At 37.0% G+C, this 23,379-nt stretch overlaps 2 protein-coding genes across 10 annotated transcripts in view; one reads left to right on the top strand and one right to left on the bottom strand.

Moving 5' to 3' along the window:
- Positions 1 to 65: 65 nt before the first annotated feature.
- On the bottom strand, positions 66 to 15,578 carry EXTL2 (exostosin like glycosyltransferase 2). 5 transcript variants are annotated; one of them, XM_033433903.2, is made up of 6 exons: positions 15,010 to 15,578; positions 12,719 to 12,798; positions 8,392 to 8,490; positions 5,426 to 5,853; positions 4,707 to 4,777; positions 66 to 2,155 (listed from the first exon to the last, which is right to left on the bottom strand). In XM_033433903.2, exons 2-6 carry the CDS (start codon positions 12,721 to 12,723, stop codon positions 1,667 to 1,669), a joined length of 1,092 nt encoding a protein of 363 aa, XP_033289794.1. In that variant the 5' UTR covers positions 12,724 to 12,798; positions 15,010 to 15,578; the 3' UTR covers positions 66 to 1,666. The 5 variants fall into 5 exon arrangements, with proteins under 5 accessions (XP_033289794.1, XP_004263135.1, XP_033289796.1 ...); XM_004263087.3 differs by lacking the exon at positions 8,392 to 8,490; XM_033433905.2 differs by lacking the exons at positions 8,392 to 8,490; positions 12,719 to 12,798 and having other exon boundaries at positions 15,010 to 15,176; positions 15,395 to 15,578.
- A 69-nt stretch (positions 15,579 to 15,647) lies between these two features.
- SLC30A7 (solute carrier family 30 member 7) overlaps positions 15,648 to 23,379 on the top strand; it is an 82,251-nt gene continuing 74,519 nt past the window's right edge. The window contains exons 1-2 of one of the 5 annotated variants that reach the window (XM_033433890.2): positions 15,651 to 15,789; positions 16,763 to 16,864. Coding sequence is in view for 2 of the 5 variants with exons in the window: in XM_004263088.3 (XP_004263136.1) it covers positions 16,464 to 16,543; positions 16,763 to 16,864 (182 nt within the window). In the remaining 3 variants the exon portion in view is untranslated. Of the gene's footprint in view, positions 15,790 to 16,278; positions 16,544 to 16,762; positions 16,865 to 23,379 lie in introns of those variants that run through there. The other 4 variants (XR_004484914.2, XM_004263088.3, XM_033433897.2 and 1 more) reach the window with 4 other exon arrangements.

Below are 23,379 nucleotides of genomic sequence, written 5' to 3'. Positions count from 1 at the left end.
TATTTGAAAATCTGTGTAAATACCAACCACGAAAGCATGAGTCTGCTTAATTAACATAGAACATCTGGATGGTAAAAGTTTATTTTATTTATCTGCCAATCTCAAGAGGCAAAAAGTCACTACCAAGGTTGGACAAAGCAGATAATTAACACTATAAATTTTTAGTGAGGCTGCGAGTTCTATTGGCTTTCTCTGATGGCATTAAGATACATACACATGCCCATGTAAAGGAACAATATACACTGAGCTAATTGCACAGAGACCTCATTGTTGGAACATTAACCATGATTATTTTCATAGCTTTGCAATTTTGAGAATATAACGGCATAATGGGAGCAGAAGGGGGCATAGGAAGAGGAGAAGGTGGCAGAAAGAGGCCTGAGTATTCCTTTCCACCAATAGTGAACGAGGACCAAACACAGACACCGTGTGGAACAGATACTAATTCACATAACAGGAAGTGGGCAACTTAACAATCAGCTGATGCAGACTCCCTGTGGAATTCCTCTACTATGACTCAGGTCTCTTATTTTTTCCTGTATCTATGTAACTGAAATGATCTCTGGATCTTTTGCTGTGTGGAGGGAAGAAGTTCTGAATGCAAGAGATTGACTTAGTGCGTAATACACACGTTTTAGTATCCAGGAGATAACCTACGCTTTTATAACAATAAAGATCATTTGATAGTAAGGGTTGTAATTTCTACCAGTTCCTACTTAAACATTCTTTCAAAAGAGTTATTTTATACATGTTTCTTAAACAATACATACTTTATGTAAAATCTAAGAATTAATGTGCAATCTCAAAGTCAGATTCAGTGACAAAATGCACGACCTGAATCTAGTAACACATTTACTCCTCACTGCATATAAGTTGCATGTTAAGAAACAGAGGCTGCACTTGTGATCCATGCAGTAAATGTTCATAAAAATCAAGTGAACAACTAGACATCCTTTAGCTACTAAAATTAACCCTCCCAGTCACAACAGATATCCACAGAAATAAAAGCACTGATGGTTACACCAAAATCATGCTGGGATAAGTTAGTCCTGGAAAGGGCTGGTTGGAAGGACCACAAGGGAAGTACTGATAGTCACAAAATTTCCACTCATTTTTATATGGGATTGAGACTATTCTCTCCTCACATGGCTTTTCCCTATGCCACAGGCTTTTGTTGAAGAGGCATTTCAGGCTTCAAATGAAAATAATCATCCTTTAATGAAAAAGCTGAGAAATACCTGTCCTGAGTTTCTGATCCTGGAAACAGCTTGCTAAAGGTCCTTAAGGTAAGTGCCAGGAGTCAAAACAACTGTAGAACATTATCACAACACTGTAAATTAACTATACTTCAATAAAAAAATTTTTTTTAAATTGTAGAACGGTCTCAGGATGTAAACAATAAAATTGTTGACCAAGGAATCATATCTGTGGATGAAAACTTCTCACAGGAAGACCTATCTGGGTAATACCAGCTTCTTGGGTTTTGAAGTGCCTGTAAATTTTATATGCTAGAAGCCCTAAGCACTTTTTCCCCCTTGTAGAGACTTCTGGAGTAGAAAAAAGTTCATGATGTGCTTAAAGATAAATAAATAAATAAACCGACCATAGCATGAAGAAGCTACTCAAATACCAAGCAGTTTTGAGTTTGTTTTTGTTTGTTTTACTTTCACATTTTACTTTTGTGGTTGGCATATGGAAAACCAAACTGAGAAATCATAATGTTGGAGTATTTTAAGGGCATGCTGTCATAGATGTTAACAAGCTTATTTATACAATAAGACCTCTGCAGAAAGTGCTCAGCTCGATGCCACATTCCAGAATAGCCACCATTGGTTTCTTTTTCTAAATTGTCTATGTTTACAGGTTTCACAAATACCCCCGAAGTCTTCCCAGTGTGCTTGGCAATGATAAAATTCATGGCAATATCATCACAGTTTTGCGTTTCATCTAACAAAGCATGGACAGCTGCAGGTTGCCTCTGAAAGAGTTCAAGGTATTTGCTATGGAAGAATGAGGCTCCAATCAGCACCAGAGAGTAATGGTCACCATTTCCAAACCCTGGTGTTTGCAGTTCAAAACCTCCGTAACTGTAGACACCAGAGGAAGTAGACACATGTTTTCTTGGAACAAATCCTACAATTTGATCAGGAAATTGCTGAAAAGATGGAAAAAGAACAATTAAGTGTGGCATTTCTTTAAAGCTGACATGGTGAAAGGCAATGATTTACTACAGAAAGAATTAAACTGATTTGTCAATGTTATTTTATTCCTGGCTTCTACATCTCAATTTCCTTTAACTCCAGACAAATTCATAAATCTATGTACTGATAAGTTTAAAGGTCAATTCATCATAACCAAATCTCTAACAAAATTTCTAACCTCACAAATATTCTCCTAATTTACATTATCCAATATTAATAAATTCGAGTTACCAAAGAGTCTGGTTTTTCAGAGTTTGCTATAAGAGAAGTTGACTGTATGAATGATATTTATTACAGGAGATAAGAAGATATAATGTGATTATTTTGAAAAATTGTTTTAATCTCTTAGGCGTATATAAAATTATGGATTTACATGTATCATTTTACTGTTTTTCCATGTTGATTTCAATGTTTTTGAAAGTCACCATTGATTTTAAACGATGTTTATTTTTATCTCTTTTCAGCTTGGGTGTCTCTTTTTTAAAAACATAAGGAAAAAAATATATACACACATATATACACAACACACACATATACAGTTGAGCCTTAAACAATGCAGGGGTTAGGGGCACTGACCCCCTGAGCATAGTAGAAAACTCGTCTATAACTTTACAGTCAGCCCTCCGTATCCACAGATCTGCATCTCTAGATTCAGCCAACCACCGATCATGTAGTACTGTGGTTTGTATTTATTGAAAAAATCTGAGTATAAATGTACCTGTACAGTTCAAATCCATGTTGCTCAAAGATATATAGATAGATGGATAGATAGATAGATATAGACATATATATAGATATATAAGATGTGTCAGGATCTTTGAAGGATAGTATTAAAACAATAATAGTAGGATGAGAGTGACTAAAAATAAAACAAAAATCAGCAAAGAAAAGCAGAGAATCATGGAAAAGAAGCATGAACTTATAGAATTAAAAGGTTTAGTTCAATCTCACAAATAACTTGAGTTTCATTCATTGACAGAACAGACACTAAACTAGGGACACACGCACACAAGTCAGGGTGGGTTAAATCCCATTTCAAAGAACGCATAGTCTAGAGAGGGTATGATACAGATATGTGAACCAGGAATTACCACAGTGTGAAAAAGCTGTAAATGCAGCTGTGCAATTCTCAGGGGGGCACCGAGGACAGGATGACAACTGTGCTGCTGGGAAGCAAAGGGGAATGTCAAGGGTTGAGTGTAAAGGCTGGGAGCCTTCAGAGAAGATGTGTCACTTAATCTATGCGATGAAAGAGATTTCACGGATGAATGGAGGTGGAAAAGGTAAAGCACTGCAAGTGGAGGTGATGGGTGAGTGCAAAGGCACAGATACCTGTCTGCTCTAATCTTGCGTCTCTCTAGGCCCCAAATCACTACACTATGCAGGGCACTGATGGGACAGAACTTTAGGAGTCAAATTATCTTGCGCAATGGATTGAAACTGTTCTTGATGGTTTTATGAATAAAACCTAAAGTCATATTTATCCATCTTTAATTATGGTTTACTTGGATTGTTCTAATTAACCGCAGTTCTCATATTTCCCCCCACCCTGATATTTTCAGGAAATTGATTTTTTACCTGAAATAGAAATCTCACAGCTGGAGTATTACATTAGAACTTTTCGCCTAGGAAGCTTTTATTTATAGGGCTGGAAAAACTGCTGATATGGAAAAAATCTGTTGATCAGTACACTAGGCATGAAGCTGAAAACTGAAGTTTTGAGAATGATGATATCTGCAGAGTACTGTGACCACTTACCATTAATACCTAATGTTGTTACATCCCAAGTCGCTAATTAAGGAGAGTTACTATAGTGCAAATTAGACCATTTATTGGGTAGCACAGTGTTTAATTATTGGACAGGGCTTCAAAGTATTTGTATGCAGTTCTGGTTTCAGGTACTTGTAGTGCAACTTGTAAAAGCTGTCTACTATTAACACATATTCAGTAGGAAAAAGGAGTTTTTATAGATACCAGGCAATTTATGCCTGTTTATCCCAGCTTGGAATTTAAGGGGGTGGGGGTGGGGGAAACTGCCACTACAATGGTCCATGCAGAATTATTATCAGTATTATTAATTTTTAAACAATGGTCTCAGAATCAGAATTAAATTTTATGGATGTAATAAATTGTTTCTTTCAAAGGAAGTTCTGTGCAATATTAATACAGAAATACACTTCTCATTTGAGATACAGGCGAAAATGCCTCTGGATTTTAGTCTTTGCTCTATCATATACCAGATCGTTTCCTCATTGTTCTTTGGAAGTCAGTTCTAGCTCTTCTTTCCAATATACCAAATATAAATCAAATACAGATAAAAGATACTGTAACTTTCAGATTAGCTTAACTGAGCTCAGGAAATCTGATTATGACAAATTCATCTACCTTTTAGATAAATACTGTCTACGCTGGTTTGGGTGACTCTCACATTAAACCATGCTGCTCTGGTTAAACACTAGATCAGACTTTATACGGATGATTTCATAAAGGATGTAGTAACATTACCTGCCACACGGAGAAAGCAAAAACAAGGTCTTGGGTGCTAATTAGCATGTCATCATCTACCATTAACACCGCTGAAATGAAAGGAAAAAAATTTAAATCAAACAGTTTGGAAATGAAGACAGAAGTTATAAGATACAGTGGTGTTTTTATAAGTCATTCAAATGAAGTATTTTCTGAATGAAATTCAGTAAATAAAAAAATGTATTCTTGGAGAGATTTGTCTAGCAGAGAAAGTTTTTACTTGAAATGTAATTGATTTTTATAATTTCCTGAGGGGGAAATTATCATGTATTTATCATCCATTATCCTAGAAACTAATGAACCTATAAATAAATAAAACCAAGGTTCTTTTAAGCAAATTACAATCTCATGTAACTGCTGAGTGGGAGGAAAAGGAGGCGGCAAAAAATACATTAAGCATAAGTTAAATGGCATTTTACTAACTTCTGTGATGCAGTAATATGTAATCATAGCATATCTTCTTTCACAGTATTAACCTCTTTGTCACTGTTGCAAGATATATGCGATTTCTTCCCCAGGAGACTGCTTCTTGACATCTTGGAAACTGCCCCTTAAGTTTTTCAAAATGCTTTCTTATGATTAAATTTCCCTATCTTCTCCAGGCAATTAAGACAAGTAGAAGGCCCAAAAGCCACACACCCACCCCCAGCTCTGGTTAGCTGCAGCCCTGCCAGACTAAGAACCCAGCTGCAACTCACCATTGGTTTCTAGTTCAGGAAAGACCTGGAGTCGATTTCTCATCCTGTTTGTTGTCTGTACTTTGAAGATCACAGGGACAGGGTGAGGCCCTAGAGAGTTCCATAACTCATCTGGTCCCTTCTCCCCAACATTGTTCCACACCACAATCACTTTGTGCAGATATGGTACTGCCTGATAATGATTTAAAAGTCTCAACAAGAGATCTGTTCTGTTGTACGTCTGCATTATGAGAGTAAAGGAATCCTGGGTGGACTTGCCCTGGGATTTTATTTCCCTGCGCAAAGTGAGCATCTTGTCTTCTTTGATATTAGGAAGTAAAGCGGTCAAAGCCCCAGCTACCAGCAGTAACACAAGGATTACCACCAAAGAGAAACGCAGTACTCGAATCCCCATCACTCTTCCAGGGAGTTTGCAGATGTGGCAACACCTGGAGTAGAAATGGAAATAAAATGCAGAATCTTAGCATTCTTACTAGTTACCATGTTTTTGTTTTTGCTTTTTTGAGGAGAGAGGTTAATCATCTTTTAGCTGACTCAAGTTCAGTTCACCCTGCCTCTTTGATAAGGTGATTTGGCCTTAGATAAAAAGTACAGTGAATAAACCTTTCCTTCTGGGCCTGCTCGCTTTGCAGCTGCAGACAAAGGGTTATCTACACACCGAACAGGAAGAATTAAGCAGTGCATTTTAAAATTTGCCCTCATTTCACTACTAAACATTTGGAACTGAGATTATTTTTTTCAGATGGGATTATATTTTTCTTGGTAGTATACTAATTCCTTAAGCAGCTTTATTGAGATATCGTTGACACATAAAAGTTGTATATATGTAAGGTGTACAACTTGATGTTCTGATATATCTATATTTCAGTACACTAACTTTAAACTTACATTTTGGTAGCAAACTTTTTTCCAAGTGAAATCATGTGCAGAACCCTAATATATGAAATAATAGTAATAGCAGCAGAAGCAAACAATTATAGTGGGTTTATTACATTCTAGGCCCTGTACTATGTGCTTTGCATGTCATAGTATGTGCTTACTCAGTAAATTAAACAAATAACCACTGAGCACTTACTGTACCATGCACTGTTTTAGATTCTGTGAATATAGCAATGAATAAGATAGACAAAGTCTCTGCTGTTAGTAGCAGAGGAAATAGTAGGGCCAAACAGATAACAAAGTAAATAAACTCAAAGCTAATTCAGCATGATGGTAACGAAGAGAATAAATCAGAATGACATGATAAGCAAGGGCCAGATTATGGGGGATCTTGTTGGCCTGAGTAAGGAGTATGGATTTTATTCTAAGTGAGATGGGAAGCCATTGGAGGGTTTTGATCAGGGGAGCAACAGAATCTTGTTTATATTTTACTAGTATTATTATTCCCATTTAATAGTATTTGGATGCTTACAGAGGTTAAATAACTTTCTCAAGGTTACTAAACAACTGAAGTAATGGATCTAGGATTTTTATCCAGGAAAAAAAAAACTGCCACAGCCCAGGCTTTTTCATCATCATGGGCTGGGGAGTGTACTGCCAGTTTCAAATGCGGGATGTGCTGAGGTAGGGCTCTTGAGCTTCCAAAGCAACCTCCGTCACAGAACATGAGGATCACCAGGTATTGTCATCAGCTCTGGACTCTCGTATTCCTCACTATACCTACAGGATCTGCCTGAGATGGCTACAGAAGAGTAGGCGAACAAAAACCAAGGGATGTGGCCTGGAGATTTATTGGTCAAAATTTTTTGTCTGATCAAAACTCAGTCACAAATGTAAGGAAAGGTTAAATCTCATACTGTTTTACAGATACCCAGAACTCTGATTTCTTGGCTTCCAATACAGTTTCATTATCACCCCTACTGCCTCGTTTTGGAGAACTGCTGGCTTTCAATTGCTGCTGTTGTTTGATTCTTCTGCTATTTCTGCTTTTGATTTACTTACTTTACTTACTCCTCCACAAGCCTCCACAAGCTTTTGAGGGATGGCCTCATTTTCCATGCTGGCAGCTGAGCCTTCAAATACATCTCAGAACTTTTCCTAGATCTATTCTACTACTCTACTCAAGTACAAAAGCCTGAAATGAGGAAAAAGAAAGCTTAAAGAAATTTACTTATAAAAAGACTGAAAACAAAAATCAACCAGGAGTTTCTAGACATATAAAACATATCTTTAAGGAAAAAAAACAGATCTCTCAGAACCAGAAAGAATGAGATATTATTATTCTTGATGACTTTAATTGACCCATGGTCTATCCACTCTTACTACTTTTAATAGAATTTTTCCTCTCAGGCTATACAATAAACAGATACCCTTATCTATTCCTTATTACAGATAAATAATATCAAGTTGGAAAAGACTTCTCACTGCTAACTCACACCTGTGGTGTGCTAACTGTACAAGCCACTGTCACTGTTCTTCCTTGTATAACACTGCTTCTGTACAGTTTATTTTGGTTTCCTTCATGAAAAAGTGCACTGTGTCTGTATGTAAGCTCTTGATTTTGCACCTTGTGGTTTCAGTTGGGCATCTGCAGCTAGGCCACCATTCTACAGACAATCCTAAAACTAGTCCAAATCTTCCTGTCTATCAGATTAGGTTCCAAATGAAATCTCACTTGGCTATCCAAATGATGTCCGATCAGTCTTCTGTTTTTCATCGAGGAAACTTGGCAGTGGTGGAGTTAAAGTGACAGTCACATTCCCCTGATCTTGTTTCACGTTGTGAGGTGTGTTTTGTAACTGTAGCAACAGTTTTTCTCTATACAGGTCAGCAAGGACATAGAGAGCCCATATAGACCGTGCCTTTAACATCTCTCTTTAAAGTTCACAGAAGTGGGGACTGGAGAATTGCAAGGCTTATAGGGGAACACACCCCATGATGTGATAATGCGCTGAGGCCTGTGCAAGCAAAGGAAGAACTTATTCATAAGGACAAGGGAATGGTCATTGTCATTCAGCAACTCTCACTTTTCAAAAGTCCAGATTTGAAAAGAAATGTTCCCTTGCAGTAATCTTTTTGGAGAGCTTTCAAGGATATTCTCTCCTGGACTTTCTCTGCAGCCTGTTCTGTTAAGAAAAGAAATTTTGTGTTTCTCCTTTTATCATAGCTTCACTCTAAGATACGAACAAAATGAATTATTTTTGAAGTAACTTCAGCTTTACCATGATTACTTTTCAAGGATGGTGATTTAAGGTTTGAGAGCACAAATCTTTTCACTGTATACACCCTTTTACTAAAACAACATATACTGTTAATGTGGTAAACCAAAGAGAAACCATTATGAATTAATAATCTTGGTTCAAAGGCCTTGATAATCCTTCTAATACTGACTCAAAAGCAGGTCTCATAAAACATATTTTCAGTTCTGCATAAAAATGGCTGTTTATAAGCACTCAGAGTTAAGACTCCTGACAACTGCATTAAAGTATACCCTGATTAAGATCTTTATGTTCATTTATGTTCATTTTCTTCAGCTGAGTAGGAGTAACATACTATAAAACTTACATAGCAGTGTCTCTAGTCTCTAAAACAGACATTAATAGCTACCTGGCAGTTTTAGTGGAGAAAAAGTAATGAAGATTCATCTCTATAGCCTACTATAAATATACATTGTCAAAGATAATTGTGAACGACTGTTTCACTTTTATCTATACTTTAAAGTGGGAGTTACCCCACTTTATCTGTCATAGAAATTTCCTCTTTCAGATAGCTTCTAATCCCCTATTTTACTTGTATCAAAAATGTTTTGAGAGATATAATTTATATCTTTGGAAAAACAATGTAAATATTTCATGTAGTATTTATTAAATGATATCGCCTGATAAAATTATGTTACATTTGTAGCCTACATAGAAAAGCAAGAACAAAAACTTTATAGACTGCAGTGCAAGTGGCATCTCTACTTTGAGAATAGCCGAAGTCTGGAACTTTATTGTAGGCCTACTGCAAACAGCCTTAGAACAGTATGGAGAGAGATGATGACTTCATAGCTATCTGGATTTCAGTTTATAGCTTTCTTCTGTCCTTTGTCCAGAGAAGAATCTATCACCTAAATCACAGCTTTGAGTTTTGAATGGGGGGATATGAAAATGAATACATCTGGATAACCTATGTCTTATTTAGAAAGAACCAAGAATTAAAATTATTTAATTTAAAATTATATCTATTGATATATATATTTCCTGGCACCCTGCCTCATTCCAAAAAGGATCTGACAGTTCTTAGTCTATCCCCTTTCTGCCCTTCTTCCATCTATGACTATAGTAAACTAAATGTGACTTTGATAAACACAGTAAATGTCAGCAAAACAAAAATCCTTCTTTTTCTCCTAATCATCTGCAAAATCAAAGATCCCCAGATGATATTTTTTGCACATATGTTAACTTATTTAGTTCCTCATGAGTAGAGAGCACATCCTTTTAGTTATTTTGATATGGTTACATAGCATCTCCTAGACCAGCGGTTTTCAACCAGGGACGATTTTGCTCTCTAGGGAACATGGGGCAAAGTCGGGAGACATTTTTGATTGCTGTGACTGGGGCTAGGAGATGCTATTGCTCTCTGGTGGGCAGATGGCAGTGCTGCTGCTAAACATCCTACAATGGACAGGACAGGCCCCACAGCAAGGAATTATCCAGGCCTAACATGCCAGTGATGCCAAGGTGGAGAAGCCCTGCTCTACATATATTTTACCTTGAACACGAACACTGCTAGCCAGGTGGCCCCTGAAATCCCTACTGCTATGTATTACGCTCAATGAAGGATAAAGCAATGTCTCCAAAACTGCCCCAGTATCTATATGCCTTATGATACAAACACATCATAAACTCAGAAAACTGAAAGAGACCTCAGAGCCCTCCTAAGCCAGCTTCCTTGTTTCATAGATAAAGAACCCAAGGTCCAGGCATAAGGAATTTGCCTGAACTGATGCAGATGCACATATACTGTCAATAGAAAATCACTTTAACAACAACATATACATGATCACCAGTAGCCAATCTAAGTCCTGTCATTTAGAAAGCTTAGGACTATAGACTGCATTTTGAGTCTATAGTTCTGAAACAGAGGTGCTAAAACATATTGATAAATAGCTGAATTTCCTACAGTATCACATTTGAAAAACAGAAGTTGCTGCAACAGGTCATTTCTCACTTCAAGCTGTTAAGGAAAGAATTTCTGCACTGGTCACATTAAATTAGAGCAAGTTCTTCTCCTGGCAGCAAGATTGAGTGAGCCATTCCCTTACAGGTAAATCAAGTTCAAATAAACACCGAAGACACCATTTAAAACAGACAGCAGACACTAAGTACCTGTGTCTCCACCTCCCTCCCTAATCTCACCCTGTTATCAGTAGCAAAGGCTGCCTGACAGTCCTGGCGTTTTGTTTTTCCCCTCCTAAGCATCCTGTACAAAGCATCAAATTGCTTCTCAATACTTCTTCAGGCAGCTACTACCAATTAATAGATTTGCTTTCTCATCATTGATTTAAGAAGAAATAACATAAATATTATGTATAAAGGCTTCTTAAAGCACTGCGTCCTTCAATCCAGCTATTTGTTACTGAGGCAGTGAGGCCTTCTCTACCCTCAAAGTGCACAGGTCTGAATTATGCTAGATGAAACTTCCTTCTCGTCTTGCATCTTTCTCCAGGCATTGACAATTAATTGTATGATAATGATGATGGTGGTGTTTGGGGATGACCAAACTTATGGGCATATATCAGGGCAGGAGAAGGAATGGACTTATTCTTAAGAGGAACATCCACGACTTATAAGGATCCAAGGAGTCAATGCATCCTAAGAAGAAAGCCTAGAAATAGAAAAACATTTTTAGCTCAGTACAGTGCCATGCAAAATCAGTTCCAGAAATGGGTCAAAAAGAAGCCAAGTACATCTGCAAATACATTACTTTTACCATTCCAGGACACTGAAGCTTTTCACTTGAACTTCTCTCTGTTTTAGTCACAGGAAGATGGAGGGGAGGCAAGATTGTTGGGCAACAGAAACTTGGAATATTCTATGGAACCCTCTCCCTTTTATACAACACTGGTTTTCAGCAATAAACTCACACTGCAAAATCGTTTCTCTAAGAGAAACAGATTTCATACACATGAATTATGATTTGTAAATAGCCTTAGATATTAAACCTAACAAAGACGTAATCTTAATTCATATGAGCTTCCTAACTTTATTAGAGGAAGGTCAGAATATCCATAGTAGTTATGTCAGTCCATAAACATTCCTAGGTGCTTACCATGCACGAGCCCAGCACTGTCAGGCACTAGGGATGGTAATGAGCAAGGCCATCAATTCCTGCCCTCACAGAGCTTAGCAATAGTAATGGAAGTTATCAGACCTCTTCCCTCTTTATGTTACCTAACAACTCAAATCAGTAATGTTTCAAACCTTCAGAGACACGGGAATTAAAATATACCCACCCCATTTTGTAGATGGGCTAGCTGAGACTGAGAATATTAAATGATGTTTCCTGAGCCACAGAAAGAGTGGTGGGTCCAAACAAACTCCCGACTCTCACACTTGACCTACATTGTATTTTTAGTGTCTTTCAAGTAGTTTCTGTTTTCAGCTTTGTTCTAGTCTACAAGAATATTTCAACTCTGTAGGTATTGACTTTATACTATAACCTGGAATACTATTTCAATGGATAAGATCTAAAACAGGCAATACAGTATTTTCTAACAGACCCTGGCTCAAGTAAAAACTCTTATTTCCAAGGAAACAAAAACACCTCTATAGGAAACAATTTTTCTCAGATAAAAATACTGGTATTTCACTTATGTCCATAGCAGCATTATTCACAATAGTCAAAAAATGGAAGCAACCCAAATGTCCATTGACAGATGAATGGATAAACAAAACGTGGTATAGACATACAATGGAATATTATTCAGGCTTTAAAAGGAAGGAAATTCTGAAACATGCTACAACATGGATGAACCTTCAGGACATCATGCTCAGTGAAATAAGCCAGCACAAAAGGACAAATACGCTATGATTTCACTTACATGAGGAATATAGAGTAGTCAAATTCATAGAAACAGAAAGTAGAATAGTGGTTGCCAGGGGCCCGGGGAACAGAGAAATGGAGAGTTGTTGTTTAATGGTTATAGAATTTCAGTTTTGCAGGCTGAAAAAGTTCTTGAGATTGGCTGCTCAACAATGTCAATACACTTAACACTATTGAGCTGTACACTTAAAAATGGTTAAGATGGCAAATATTATGTGTATTTTACCACAATTTTTAAAAAGTAAAAAAAAAAATACTGGTACTTACCTCATTATGGTAAAGTTTTAATTTTTTAAAAAAATTTTCCTTATGGCTTCAGTAATTGATAGGAACAGGCTCTCTTGGCACTATTAAGGGAAATCAAAGAATTTTCTGTGATGTTTTTGTCAATCACCAGGAAATTTAAAAAAAATGCTTTTTAATGCTATCGTCCATAGGCTTTGAATTATTTTTAGAAATTAAAATTTGCTATACTGTGTTCTAAAAACTACATTTAGGCAATTAGGTAGGTGCTACCAGTCAGGTTGGTGCTAACATTGCTATATTTTTTATTTTCATCTTTCTCTTAGGTATCCAGAAGCAGAATAAACTCACATCATGCTGATGATCTAATGTGTTTACACTTTTGAAACCAGAACATATATGCCATGGAGCAAGACCTCTGAATGCATTAGCAACCTGCACTTGTATTCAATTTCTAGATTTTTAAGTATCTGTAGTTTTATCTACCATCAAAACTCCTTTTTTCACTAAAGGTTCATAAGGCATTCAATTTGAAGTACTAAAAAAACTCAGGGTCTATAATAGGGTTGCAGGTAAATGTCAGCGTTGATTACTGAGGAATGACAGATGGCATCCTTCCTATTCCTTACTATTGCCCAAAAGGAGCTGGAACCTTGGCTGGAGATGAGCTTCTGTCCCTTAATCTTCTCGGCTTTCATTTCTCACAGTCCTTAATCACATGTCTAAGAAGTTAGGGATTTTTTCCCCCATATAGTCTGCACAGTTAACCTAATGCAATTAATTAGTAGATGATCTAAACAAATATTTAAAAATTCAGGGTAGAAATCCATTTATTGGTTTAAAATGTTCATTAATATATCTACCTATTTCATGATCTTATAAATCCATAACATATGAAGGAATTCAGAACTGACTGGAGACCAGCAAGATACTGCATCTGTAATGACCACCTGAATAGACCTGAAGAATCATTTTTGATTTTCCAAACTTATATTCTTTCATGATTCAAGTTACTGAAGGGGTAAAGGGATGGCTTAGCATGTATCTGGACTCATCAGGTGACAGTTGTTCCTCCTCGCTACACCAAAAGCACCTCTTGTGCACATCTTAAATATCATTTAGTTCTAAAATCCTGAACTGATTTGCCCTCTCCTCACATCCCGCTTCTTCTTCCCATAAAATTCCTCCAGGGAAAGAACTTTATCAGGCTTTTTAAGCTACCTCCCTTCCCCCACCCCATGCCCAGCACAGAGCTTAGCACATAGTAGACACTCATTAAATGATTGTTGAATGAATGAAACTAACTTTAATTTTGATATGACAACATATACTGGTTAACATATATGGGACAAACATTATTTCAAGATGACAAATCACGTGAGACATGTCAAACATTTTCCACTCATAGCACTTTTCCTGATTTAGTGTCCAATTTATATTTCTAATAAAATATTTAGTATTGAAGTTGGTAATTATGTCGTCTAAGAATGAAAGATGTGAAGTGGCATTGCCACTTTTTGAAAGAAGGCCCTCACCGGAATAGCTATCTTATATTCTGGGGAGTGAGCAGTGGGGAATTTAGGAGTTCCAGGACCACTGTAACTGAAATTAAACTTCAATTTCTCCAACTTATTTCAAAACTATTTGAAAAAGGGTATTGCAGATTTCTCCATAACCCAGGTGAACAATTTCTCATCTGCAGCAATATAGGGCAAAATGTAGAATTTATTTTCAAAGGCAGAATACAAAAACACAGGCTCAGATTGCAGCTGACCTGGATGAGTTAAGAGAACGCTGGAAACCAGTTGCTGAAATTTAGTTATTTCCATATATGCACACCCCACCCCCACTCCCAGTTACATCATACTGAAATAAAGCAGCTTTGGAGAAACACTCAATCGCTGTGGAAATATTTATCTTCAACCTAGTTTGTACCCACTTAACGTTTCCCCAGCAGTGCAGTACAGTAAAACTCAGTCTATGGCTAATATAAAAGCTTCCTAAAAATATAAGTAAATGTTATTAATTGAAAATATTTCTATGTTCAAATTAAAATAATGAAATATACGCCAAGAAAGACAAAGACAAAATACTCTTTCCAGAACTTAATTTCTGAAATCTAGCTGTTTTTACACAGCAGTTTAATTAACACGAACATTAAAAAAAAATTGTAGAATAAGTAAATTTTATTTTCAAAAATAAAACCACAGAATCACTACCCCACACACTCACAAAGTTCCAAGAAGGAGTGCAAAACACATATATTCTCACTGCAAAAAGATTTTTAACACGAGAGCATTTTCCTATTTCCTTACCTCGAGCGCAGAAGACTGCAGTGGGACCTAGCCGATTTATTTGCTTCCAGCTTGGTTATGATGAAACGAAAGGGGGGTCTCGCTTGCTCATTTTTCATTTTTTTTCCAAACCCAGCAGCGTGCCTTCACCCGGCATTACTCGCTGGATTGATAACCTGGATGAAACGCTGCCCACAAAGAGAGAGCCTGAAGAAGAGGGCAGTCCCGGGTGGCCGCCCCTCCCTTTCGGTGACGCTCCACTTCCTGTTAGACTAAAAAGCCGTTCCCAAGAAGCTCGGTTTTGTAGTTTCTAGCCCACCTTCAAGAGCCAGTCCTCCTTTGCCCCATTTCTCCCCCCAAGGGTAACAACTTTTAATCATTCAGGTGTTGGACCACCTGACCTTACCCAAACAATTTCCCAGAGAGGCGTTGGAAGAGGAGTTCTAACCACCGTGGGCGCCCAGCACTGGCCCGCCGGGCTCGCCTTTGGCGCTCCGCAAGCCCTCACGTCCCACCAACGAGTCAGTTTTCCCTGCACTTCCCTGAAACTGGTTATGGGGTTCTCACGAGAATTAGAGCCACGGCGGCGGCCTCCGGGATGACCTGGAAGTGAAGGGGACGTGTAGGAACTCGAGTTTTGGGTTATGAACGGATTGAGATTGTCGGGGAAGCAATGCCTTAACCAAACCTCAATTTCAACACGGTCTCGTAGGATCTCCTTTTAAAAGACTCTTTTAAATACCTTTAAACATTCTTTCGGAAGACATTTATTGATTGCCTCCTGCGTGGCAGTACAGAAAGGTCAGGCACTGTTTTCGGGGGCGGGACGGGGTGGATTACTAGGATTTGGGCGCCCATGGAGATCATCCAGCAAAATCATTCTTTGCGGTTCCTGCAGACTGGCGGCGAGAGAATATGTCGCCGCCTGGATTCTTAAGCACTGCTCTCTAATGCACCAGGATTTAATGCTAATAGGGGCAATGGCGAAAGGGCAGGCGCTGGACGCCAGCGCATCCGGGAACAAGAATGGTAGGCAGTCGGAGTGGGCGTGAGTGGGCTCACAATCTCCCAGCTGGCCCAGTCTGTGGGTGGCCATCTCAGGATTTTCTTCCTGAGTCCAGGCGGCGGGACTCCATTCCAAGTCGGCCCTTTAGACCACTTAATAGTTGCCAACTCTTTTTGCCCCCAGCAATACTCGCGCAACCCGACCCTCGTCGTAAGCCCCGCCCCACCGCTCACGTCCCTCCCTCGGCCCCGCCTTCCCCCTTTCCCGTCCCAGGACGCGTTGCGCGGCTGGGGCCGGAAGTCGGCGCGTTCTCCGGTGTGTGTCTGAGTCTGTCTGTCTCGAAGCCGCGCGCGGCCCGGGACAAGCGGGATTCCCAGATTCCCATCTGAGGCGTCACCACTGTCACTACCATCACCCACGGAGCCACTACTAGAGGGGAGTAGACCCGGCCCTTCGCCGGGCAGAGAAGATGTTGCCCCTGTCCATCAAGGACGATGAATACAAACCACCTAAGTTCAATCTGTTCGGCAAGATCTCAGGCTGGTTTAGGTGCGGGGTGCCGTATTTGCGGGAAGGGGGTGTCCGGCAGAAGGGGAAAAGGCCCAGACTTAAGGATGGCCCGAGGTCCAGGGAGGGAGCGTCAGGGACACCCTCGTTCGTGTGAGGACAGGAACGGGTGGACTGGGAGGGTCCTGAAAGGGGAACCCAACCTCCTGGTCCGGCACTCCTCTGACTTTCCCGGCTATTTCCTACTTGTGTCATGCTTAGGTCTATCCTGTCGGACAAGACGTCTCGGAACCTGTTTTTCTTCCTGTGCCTGAACCTCTCTTTCGCTTTTGTTGAACTACTGTACGGCATCTGGAGCAACTGGTAACCAAAGGGGAAAAGGGTTGGGGCGGAAGCAGCGGGTGGGGGAGACGAAGCACTGTTTGCTTAATGCCACGTAGCTCCTTACCAGGAGGTTCAGCTCTTGCCTTTGCCACCACCTCTGCTGCTGAGTTGCTTTCTCATATCCACACCAATCTGGCACGGTTACATTTCTTAAGAGCCGAGGCCATCACGTGCAGCAGTTAAGATTTAGGTCCCCTCTTCCTTTTCCCACTTCCCCCCACTCCGTCAAACCGGAGTGACAAGTCCCCTCCTCATTTTGACAGATGGAGAGAGTCTTTTGTCCTTACACACCTTAGCTTTGTTCACTTTCTTGGAATTGGGAGAAACGCGTTTCCTGCCACTCTCGGGGGGAGTGGCATTTGGGATTCACCCATAAAATTCCGAGAGGGAATATCTGAGATGTTCTACTTAATTTGTTATTAGGTCTTGAAACCAGGAAGAGGTTTATAAAGGGGATATCGAAAGAAACATGTTTTCATTCTCTTCTAATTTTATGCTGAAACTGTATCATGATTTTCCTTTGGTCTTGACTGCGGTAGAAGATCCCATATAGTTTTCTAAAAGCCTTACATCTCTTGAGTTGATGGTTTTTGGTGTCACCTTTGGTTGTTTTTGTTTTTAACTGCAATGGAAAGAGGTCTATCCAGTGTAATTGTGAAGATGCAGTACTGTTATCCAGGTGTTTGCTGTTGAATAACTTAAGGTCTTATAAAATTGTTCAGCAACGATAAGATCATCTCACTTGTAGGTGTATTGATTCCTCTTTAAATATCATACTCATTTGAGAATCTCATAATAGCCAACACTTCAAAATTTTATATAAAACTTGTTTTTTCTTGGGTTTCTTGAAATAGGTCTTGGACCCCAAAATAAGAACCTATACCATCTATGCTTTATTTCCTATTAATTAAATAGACTTAGTCTCTGTCCTTTAAGGTCCATTTTCAGAGAGAATTGCTGTTCTTGATTTTTATCTCTATTGAGATTGAACAATGACATTAGGTGATACCACCAGTTTTTGTGACATGTATACTTTCATATGAAAACGTGGACTTTTAAATTCAAATGTCAATTCAGTTTTATCAAAAATACTCAGCAGATTATGACGGTTATTGGTTTAGTCACCACTTAAGTGTAAAAGGCATACTGAAACATAATAAAATGTCAATATATGTAATCATTTTTAATCCTCTGGGAATCCGATATATGTGTCCTGTAATATTAACACCCTTCAATATATTACATGTTAATATACATGTTAATATACATGTTAAAAGCACTCTATTATCTTAACTTGTATTGAAATAATCATACTTTATTATAAATATGTGATATTTATATTATATTTTATATTTTCTTCTTCCTAAATTATGCCATATTGTGGTATATGTGCTGGCTGTATCTTGGTTTGCCTACACACAGTTTTGCTACAATTACTTTATATTACAATACATTATATTTCACTATGGCTTTCCATTGCATAAATTACTATGTGAAATGTCTTGTTCAAGGGATTCATATTTGAAGTGCCTAAACTATCTCTTTATGGAAAGTAATTCTTTTGATCTGTAGAGATCCCTTGAGGAAATTACTAAAACCATTGTTTTCTAAGCCATTAGTCAATATTCATCAGTACATAAGGAAAACATCAGTGATACATGACTTGTTCTGCCCTCAGGTAGCTTGTTCTTTTAATTTTAGGCCTTTTCTCCTCCAGTTTACTCCCTTTGTGTTATATCTTACAGATTTGCAGTCTAGCTCTGAACCACTGTCTGTCATGCCTAGATTAATTAGCAGGTATACATTTTTATGTTAACCTCCACATCCACAGTCACTTTTCCCCCAATATTAATTTTTATCAGCTAATTGGGAGTACAAATGTGTTCCCGTTGAAGCCTTGGCAGACTTGGAAATTGCTTGGGCCTTTTCATAATCTGGCTTTTTGTCTTATTTAGACACAACAAATTTTGGGCCCCTTTGTTGACTGATCAACGATTTCTTTATATGACTAGATTATCTCTGTTCCTAAAGGTTCAATTAGATTTTAAGTTCCTTGAGTAAATTTGTTACCAAAACTTGTTTTTTGTTTTTGTCATAGTCATTTCTGTGTTCTTTTGCATTATGTAAAAGTTAAGTTTCAAGATGTTATGAAATGTCAAGAGTTTTTTTCCATTATGGAATTAAAAGATAGATAAAACATTCTTTCTCTTCATGAATAAAGGTTCTTAGAAACATTTGATCTAGTTGCAACAAATGTTAAATAGTTTTGGTTCTTATTCAACACCTTCATTTTAAATAAGAGCTTAATTATACTTGGTTTATATTTTTGTTGGTGAAAATGTGTCATCAGTGGAGAATAGCTAAGCTCTTTGTATATTTTCCCTCATTAAATATCCAGTGCCTTTTACCTTTCTACTAGAATGTAAACTTTATTAAAATGGGATCTCTTCTGTCTTATTCAGGCACCTTAGTACTTGGTGCATAGTATGCTTAATACATGTTTACAGAATGAAATAATGAAGGAATAATGAATATATGGAATTAACCTCCCTAAACTAACCATGCTAACTACCCCATTTGGGGCAGGGTGAGGGGGATATTAAACCCTTCCTATTCTTAGTAGGAAAATGGTAGGAATACCATATGTGATCTTTCCTTCTAGGGTTCTTTTCCTTCTAGCATTTATTTTCATTTACTTATTTATCGTTGAGTAACTAATCTCATTGTAGAATGGTATATGTAAACAATGTGTTTTGTACCATCTAGGATTAGGTTCTTTCTCAAGTTTTAGAAAAACCCCAAATTAGTGATTGCCTAAACAAGATAAAACTTTATTTCCAAAGTGGCTATTAAGAGTTCCAGCCATCCCTAGCAGCAGAATGTCCAGAATGAAAAAGTATGTAAAGTGTCTTTTAAGGAGATTTATCTGGACGCTAACACAACAGTTTTCACTGATATTTCAGTGGCTCAACCTTTGTCACATGTTCATGTCCAGTTGCAAATGCCATATTTGCTCCAGTCAACCAGGTATTCTGCTGAAAGTCAAGGATTTTTCACTAATGAAGAAAGGGAATATGTAGGCTCATGAAGTGGGACTAGAAAGAGAAATAAGCCGGTCGGACCTCTTCTACAGGTGGAAAAGTATAGGAGGCCCAGGGAGTTTTTTACTTTCCAGAGTAGCAGAAGAGCCTAGCAGTACCTGTTATCCAAGTATTTTCTACTATACGGTGATTCTTTCCCTAGTATCTTAATATAGTTTGCTTTCTTTGTTTTTATGCTCTTCTATTTTATGTTTACTTCACTGTCTTAAAATTCTTAATTTCAGTGATACTTTCTACCAAAGCTGTTACAACCATTTTCCCTCTTAGACATAGAGGAAACTCATTTAACTCTAAAGGCAAATGTCTTTGTATTAGCAAAGTAATTATGTGTTAAAGAAATGTTTTAGGCCATACCAGTCACTCATTTGGTCCTACTTCTTATAAAGTATGTCATAGCATATGTTTGTAAAGTACTTCCTTGGTTAAGAAAAAGGCTTCCATTAGTTACGTATTTTTCTATAGCATTAAAATTTTTCAATGTCTTAGACTTTTATCAACTTTTCCCTTCTCTTCCCAAAAGACATTACTTACCAGGTTAGGTTAGGGTGATGACTTTTGCTTTTCTATAGTTTTTTTTTCTACTTTAAAAATGTAGATTTCGATTCCATTGTGCTTAGAATTTTTCTTTACAGTAAAGGGTTATATGGAATGTAGTGGAGTTGTGGGTTTTTCACTGTAACTCTCATTAGTTTAACAACTTATACAAATATCAGGATTCTAAGGATTTTCTAATTCTTGCTAATTAATCGATAGTTGATAGTTTCTTTCCCCCTTTATATCTCATGGAACCCAAGTTGATGATTCCCTTTCTTTGATTTTGAATTAATGTCTAACAACCACTGTAAATATGCTGTTAGCCTAGTTACCAGTAGACCTTTAAAAAATTTTTTATTGTGGAATATGTATATAAAAGTAGAGAGTTTAGTGGACTTCATGTATCCATCACCCAGCTTTAATGTTTATTAACATGTGGCCTATTTTGTTTCATCTGTTACACTTGTCACCATTGAATTGTTTTAATGCAGATACCAGATATAGTATAATTTCTTCCATAACTACTTCAGTTGAGTCTAAAACATAAGAGCCCCCCCTTTTAACATAATCTGATGTCATTGTGACCTATAAAAATTAATAATTTATTAATATCAAATGTCCAGTGAGTGTTCACCTGTCCCTTATTAAATAAATTCTTTTTAAAGTTGGTTTTACAAATCAGAATTTAAACAAGATCAATGGTATTTGGTTGATATGTCTCATACCTCTTAATTTATAGGTTCTTTCTCCCTTTCTTTGTTTTTTCCTTCAATAGACCTTAAATAAAATCCATTTCATAAGTTTCTTTTGCCAAATGTTCTGTTCACATTTATTATTATTATATTTTGCTTCAGTGATCAGGTTTCTTTTTTATATCCTAAGAAGTTTTCTTTATAAAAATGTCCTTAGAAAGTGGTCACTTAAAAAAAAAAAGTTTAAAAATACATTTTAGTATTTAGTGTTTAAAGATAGGAGCCTAAAACAAGGAGGCTGCTTTTAGCAACTAATTTTTTTAATCAAGTCACATTTGATGTGTAAATCATATAACCTTAAATATTCTCTATGCTACCTTTATTTTCTAAGGAATTTTATGCCATGTAGTTTAAGTGATAATTCATAATCAGAAACATTTACTGATATTGAAGATGAGCAGCAAAATTGACATTCCTCATGAACACTATTTTGACATATAATAGGTGAGCAGAGAACTAGAAGTAGACTTTTTTCACATGAGTTTGCCTACATAGTTGTAACTAAGTAATTTTCCAATCATGATACCAGGTTTAGGTGAAAAGATCTCATATCACAATGCTTTAAGAGAACATGATGTTCTACCACCTCAGAAGAGGAAGTATTATTTCAGGTAGAATCATGTTTTATGTTATGCTAAAAATAAAATAACACTTTAATGACAATTAAATTTACTTAAAGTTTAAATAAAATCAAAATCTCATTTTGATGAGTATTAAAATTGCCATGCTATATCTAAGCCTCTTTAAAAGGGAACTTGATTGCTCTAGTATACAGTAGAGGTTTACCCTTTTCTTGCACTAATATATGTAGATCAATAAATCAGTAAATTTTAAAATTTATATTTATTTAGCATGAATACTTGCCTTCTTCTACAACTAATTTACAGTTATTTAGAATAAAAGTCATATATATAATAAAACCCTCCAATTAAGAAATAAAAACTTTAAAAACCACATATACAGAGAAAAAAATAAACCTATTAAATATGTAGCCTAATGTCGTTGCTGAAATTGACTTTTAAATTCGGTTATAAAATCTCATGAAATCAAGGCAGGGTGGGTAAAGATTCTCATTGTCAGGATTTACTGCAACACCACAATATTTTATCAGAATAGAGACAGAGTTTTCTGAAACCAAATTTTAAAAATAGCTTACCATATCAGTCCTTTATCAGAGCATAGAAAAAATCATAATGTTTTTATTGGTTTTATAACACCTTACAGAGATATTCTTCAAATGGGTCTTTCATACCTCAAAATATAATTAAATTATTATTTTCAGTGTTACAAAGCTATTAAGGGCCAAGTGTGTAGTTTTACGGTGATCTAACTATCCAAGGAAAATCTTAAAATAACTAAATCTGAGAGGATTGCTTGGATAGCAAGAACCTTACCTTGTTCTCAGGTTTTGATTTTCTCACTCAGCCTTTTCATTTATTCACTATTTCTTATTCTGCTTTGAGTTAGGTATCAGATAAGTATAGACGATACTTAAACTATCATGCATCTATATATAGTTGAATAAAATATACAAGGTTCATGATAAAACTTAAGACATTTTCAAAATACTTTATAATGATTTTTGAGAAATTTATAAATTTTTGTTCCTTTCTGTGTGGGTGAGTAATGTGCTTTACTTGTTTCTAATTTTATAATTATCCTAAATTATAAGGAAATGTAAAAACTGCTTTTTCAACTTCTATGAAGAATGTTTTTGACTTTTAGTTTGTAGCACTTACAACTGAAGAAAGCTGTAGCATATAACCAAATATTGAGAGCTATAGATCATACTGGGAACACTAGATATTATAAGGTATTCATATTAATAATAGTAATAATGGGAATATCAATGTGGCTTTAATGTGACAAGCACTGTGATGTGTTTCATGTATATTAATTCAGTTATAACATTTATGACATTTTTTACTGTTACCTGTTTAAATGATGGCTAAAAAATTGAGGTCCAAAGTAGTTAAACAACTTCACAGTCACAGAATTAGTAAATGGTAGAGCTGGGGTTTGAACCCAGATACTCTGACTTCCGAAGTAGTGCTCTTAACCATTCTGATGCTTCTTGCTTTTTAAAGATTGAGCTGCCGATATGCTT

The sequence above is a fragment of the Orcinus orca genome, chromosome 1 (genome assembly GCF_937001465.1).
Source record: "Orcinus orca chromosome 1, mOrcOrc1.1, whole genome shotgun sequence".
Lineage (NCBI taxonomy): Eukaryota > Metazoa > Chordata > Mammalia > Artiodactyla > Delphinidae > Orcinus > Orcinus orca.
The sequence above is the reverse complement of the archived record's forward strand: the minus strand, read 5'-3'. Positions and strand labels throughout refer to the sequence as shown.

Excerpts from the sequence above, each read along its gene's own strand:
- EXTL2 (XM_033433903.2), bottom strand. Across the intron at positions 5,854-8,391 it reads CAAATCTGGACTTTTGAAAA|GTGTTGCCACATCTGCAAAC; the intron begins GTGAGAGTTGCT and ends TTTCTACTCCAG. Across the intron at positions 2,156-4,706 it reads TTGCTTTCTCCGTGTGGCAG|CAATTTCCTGATCAAATTGT; the intron begins GTAATGTTACTA and ends CCATCTTTTCAG.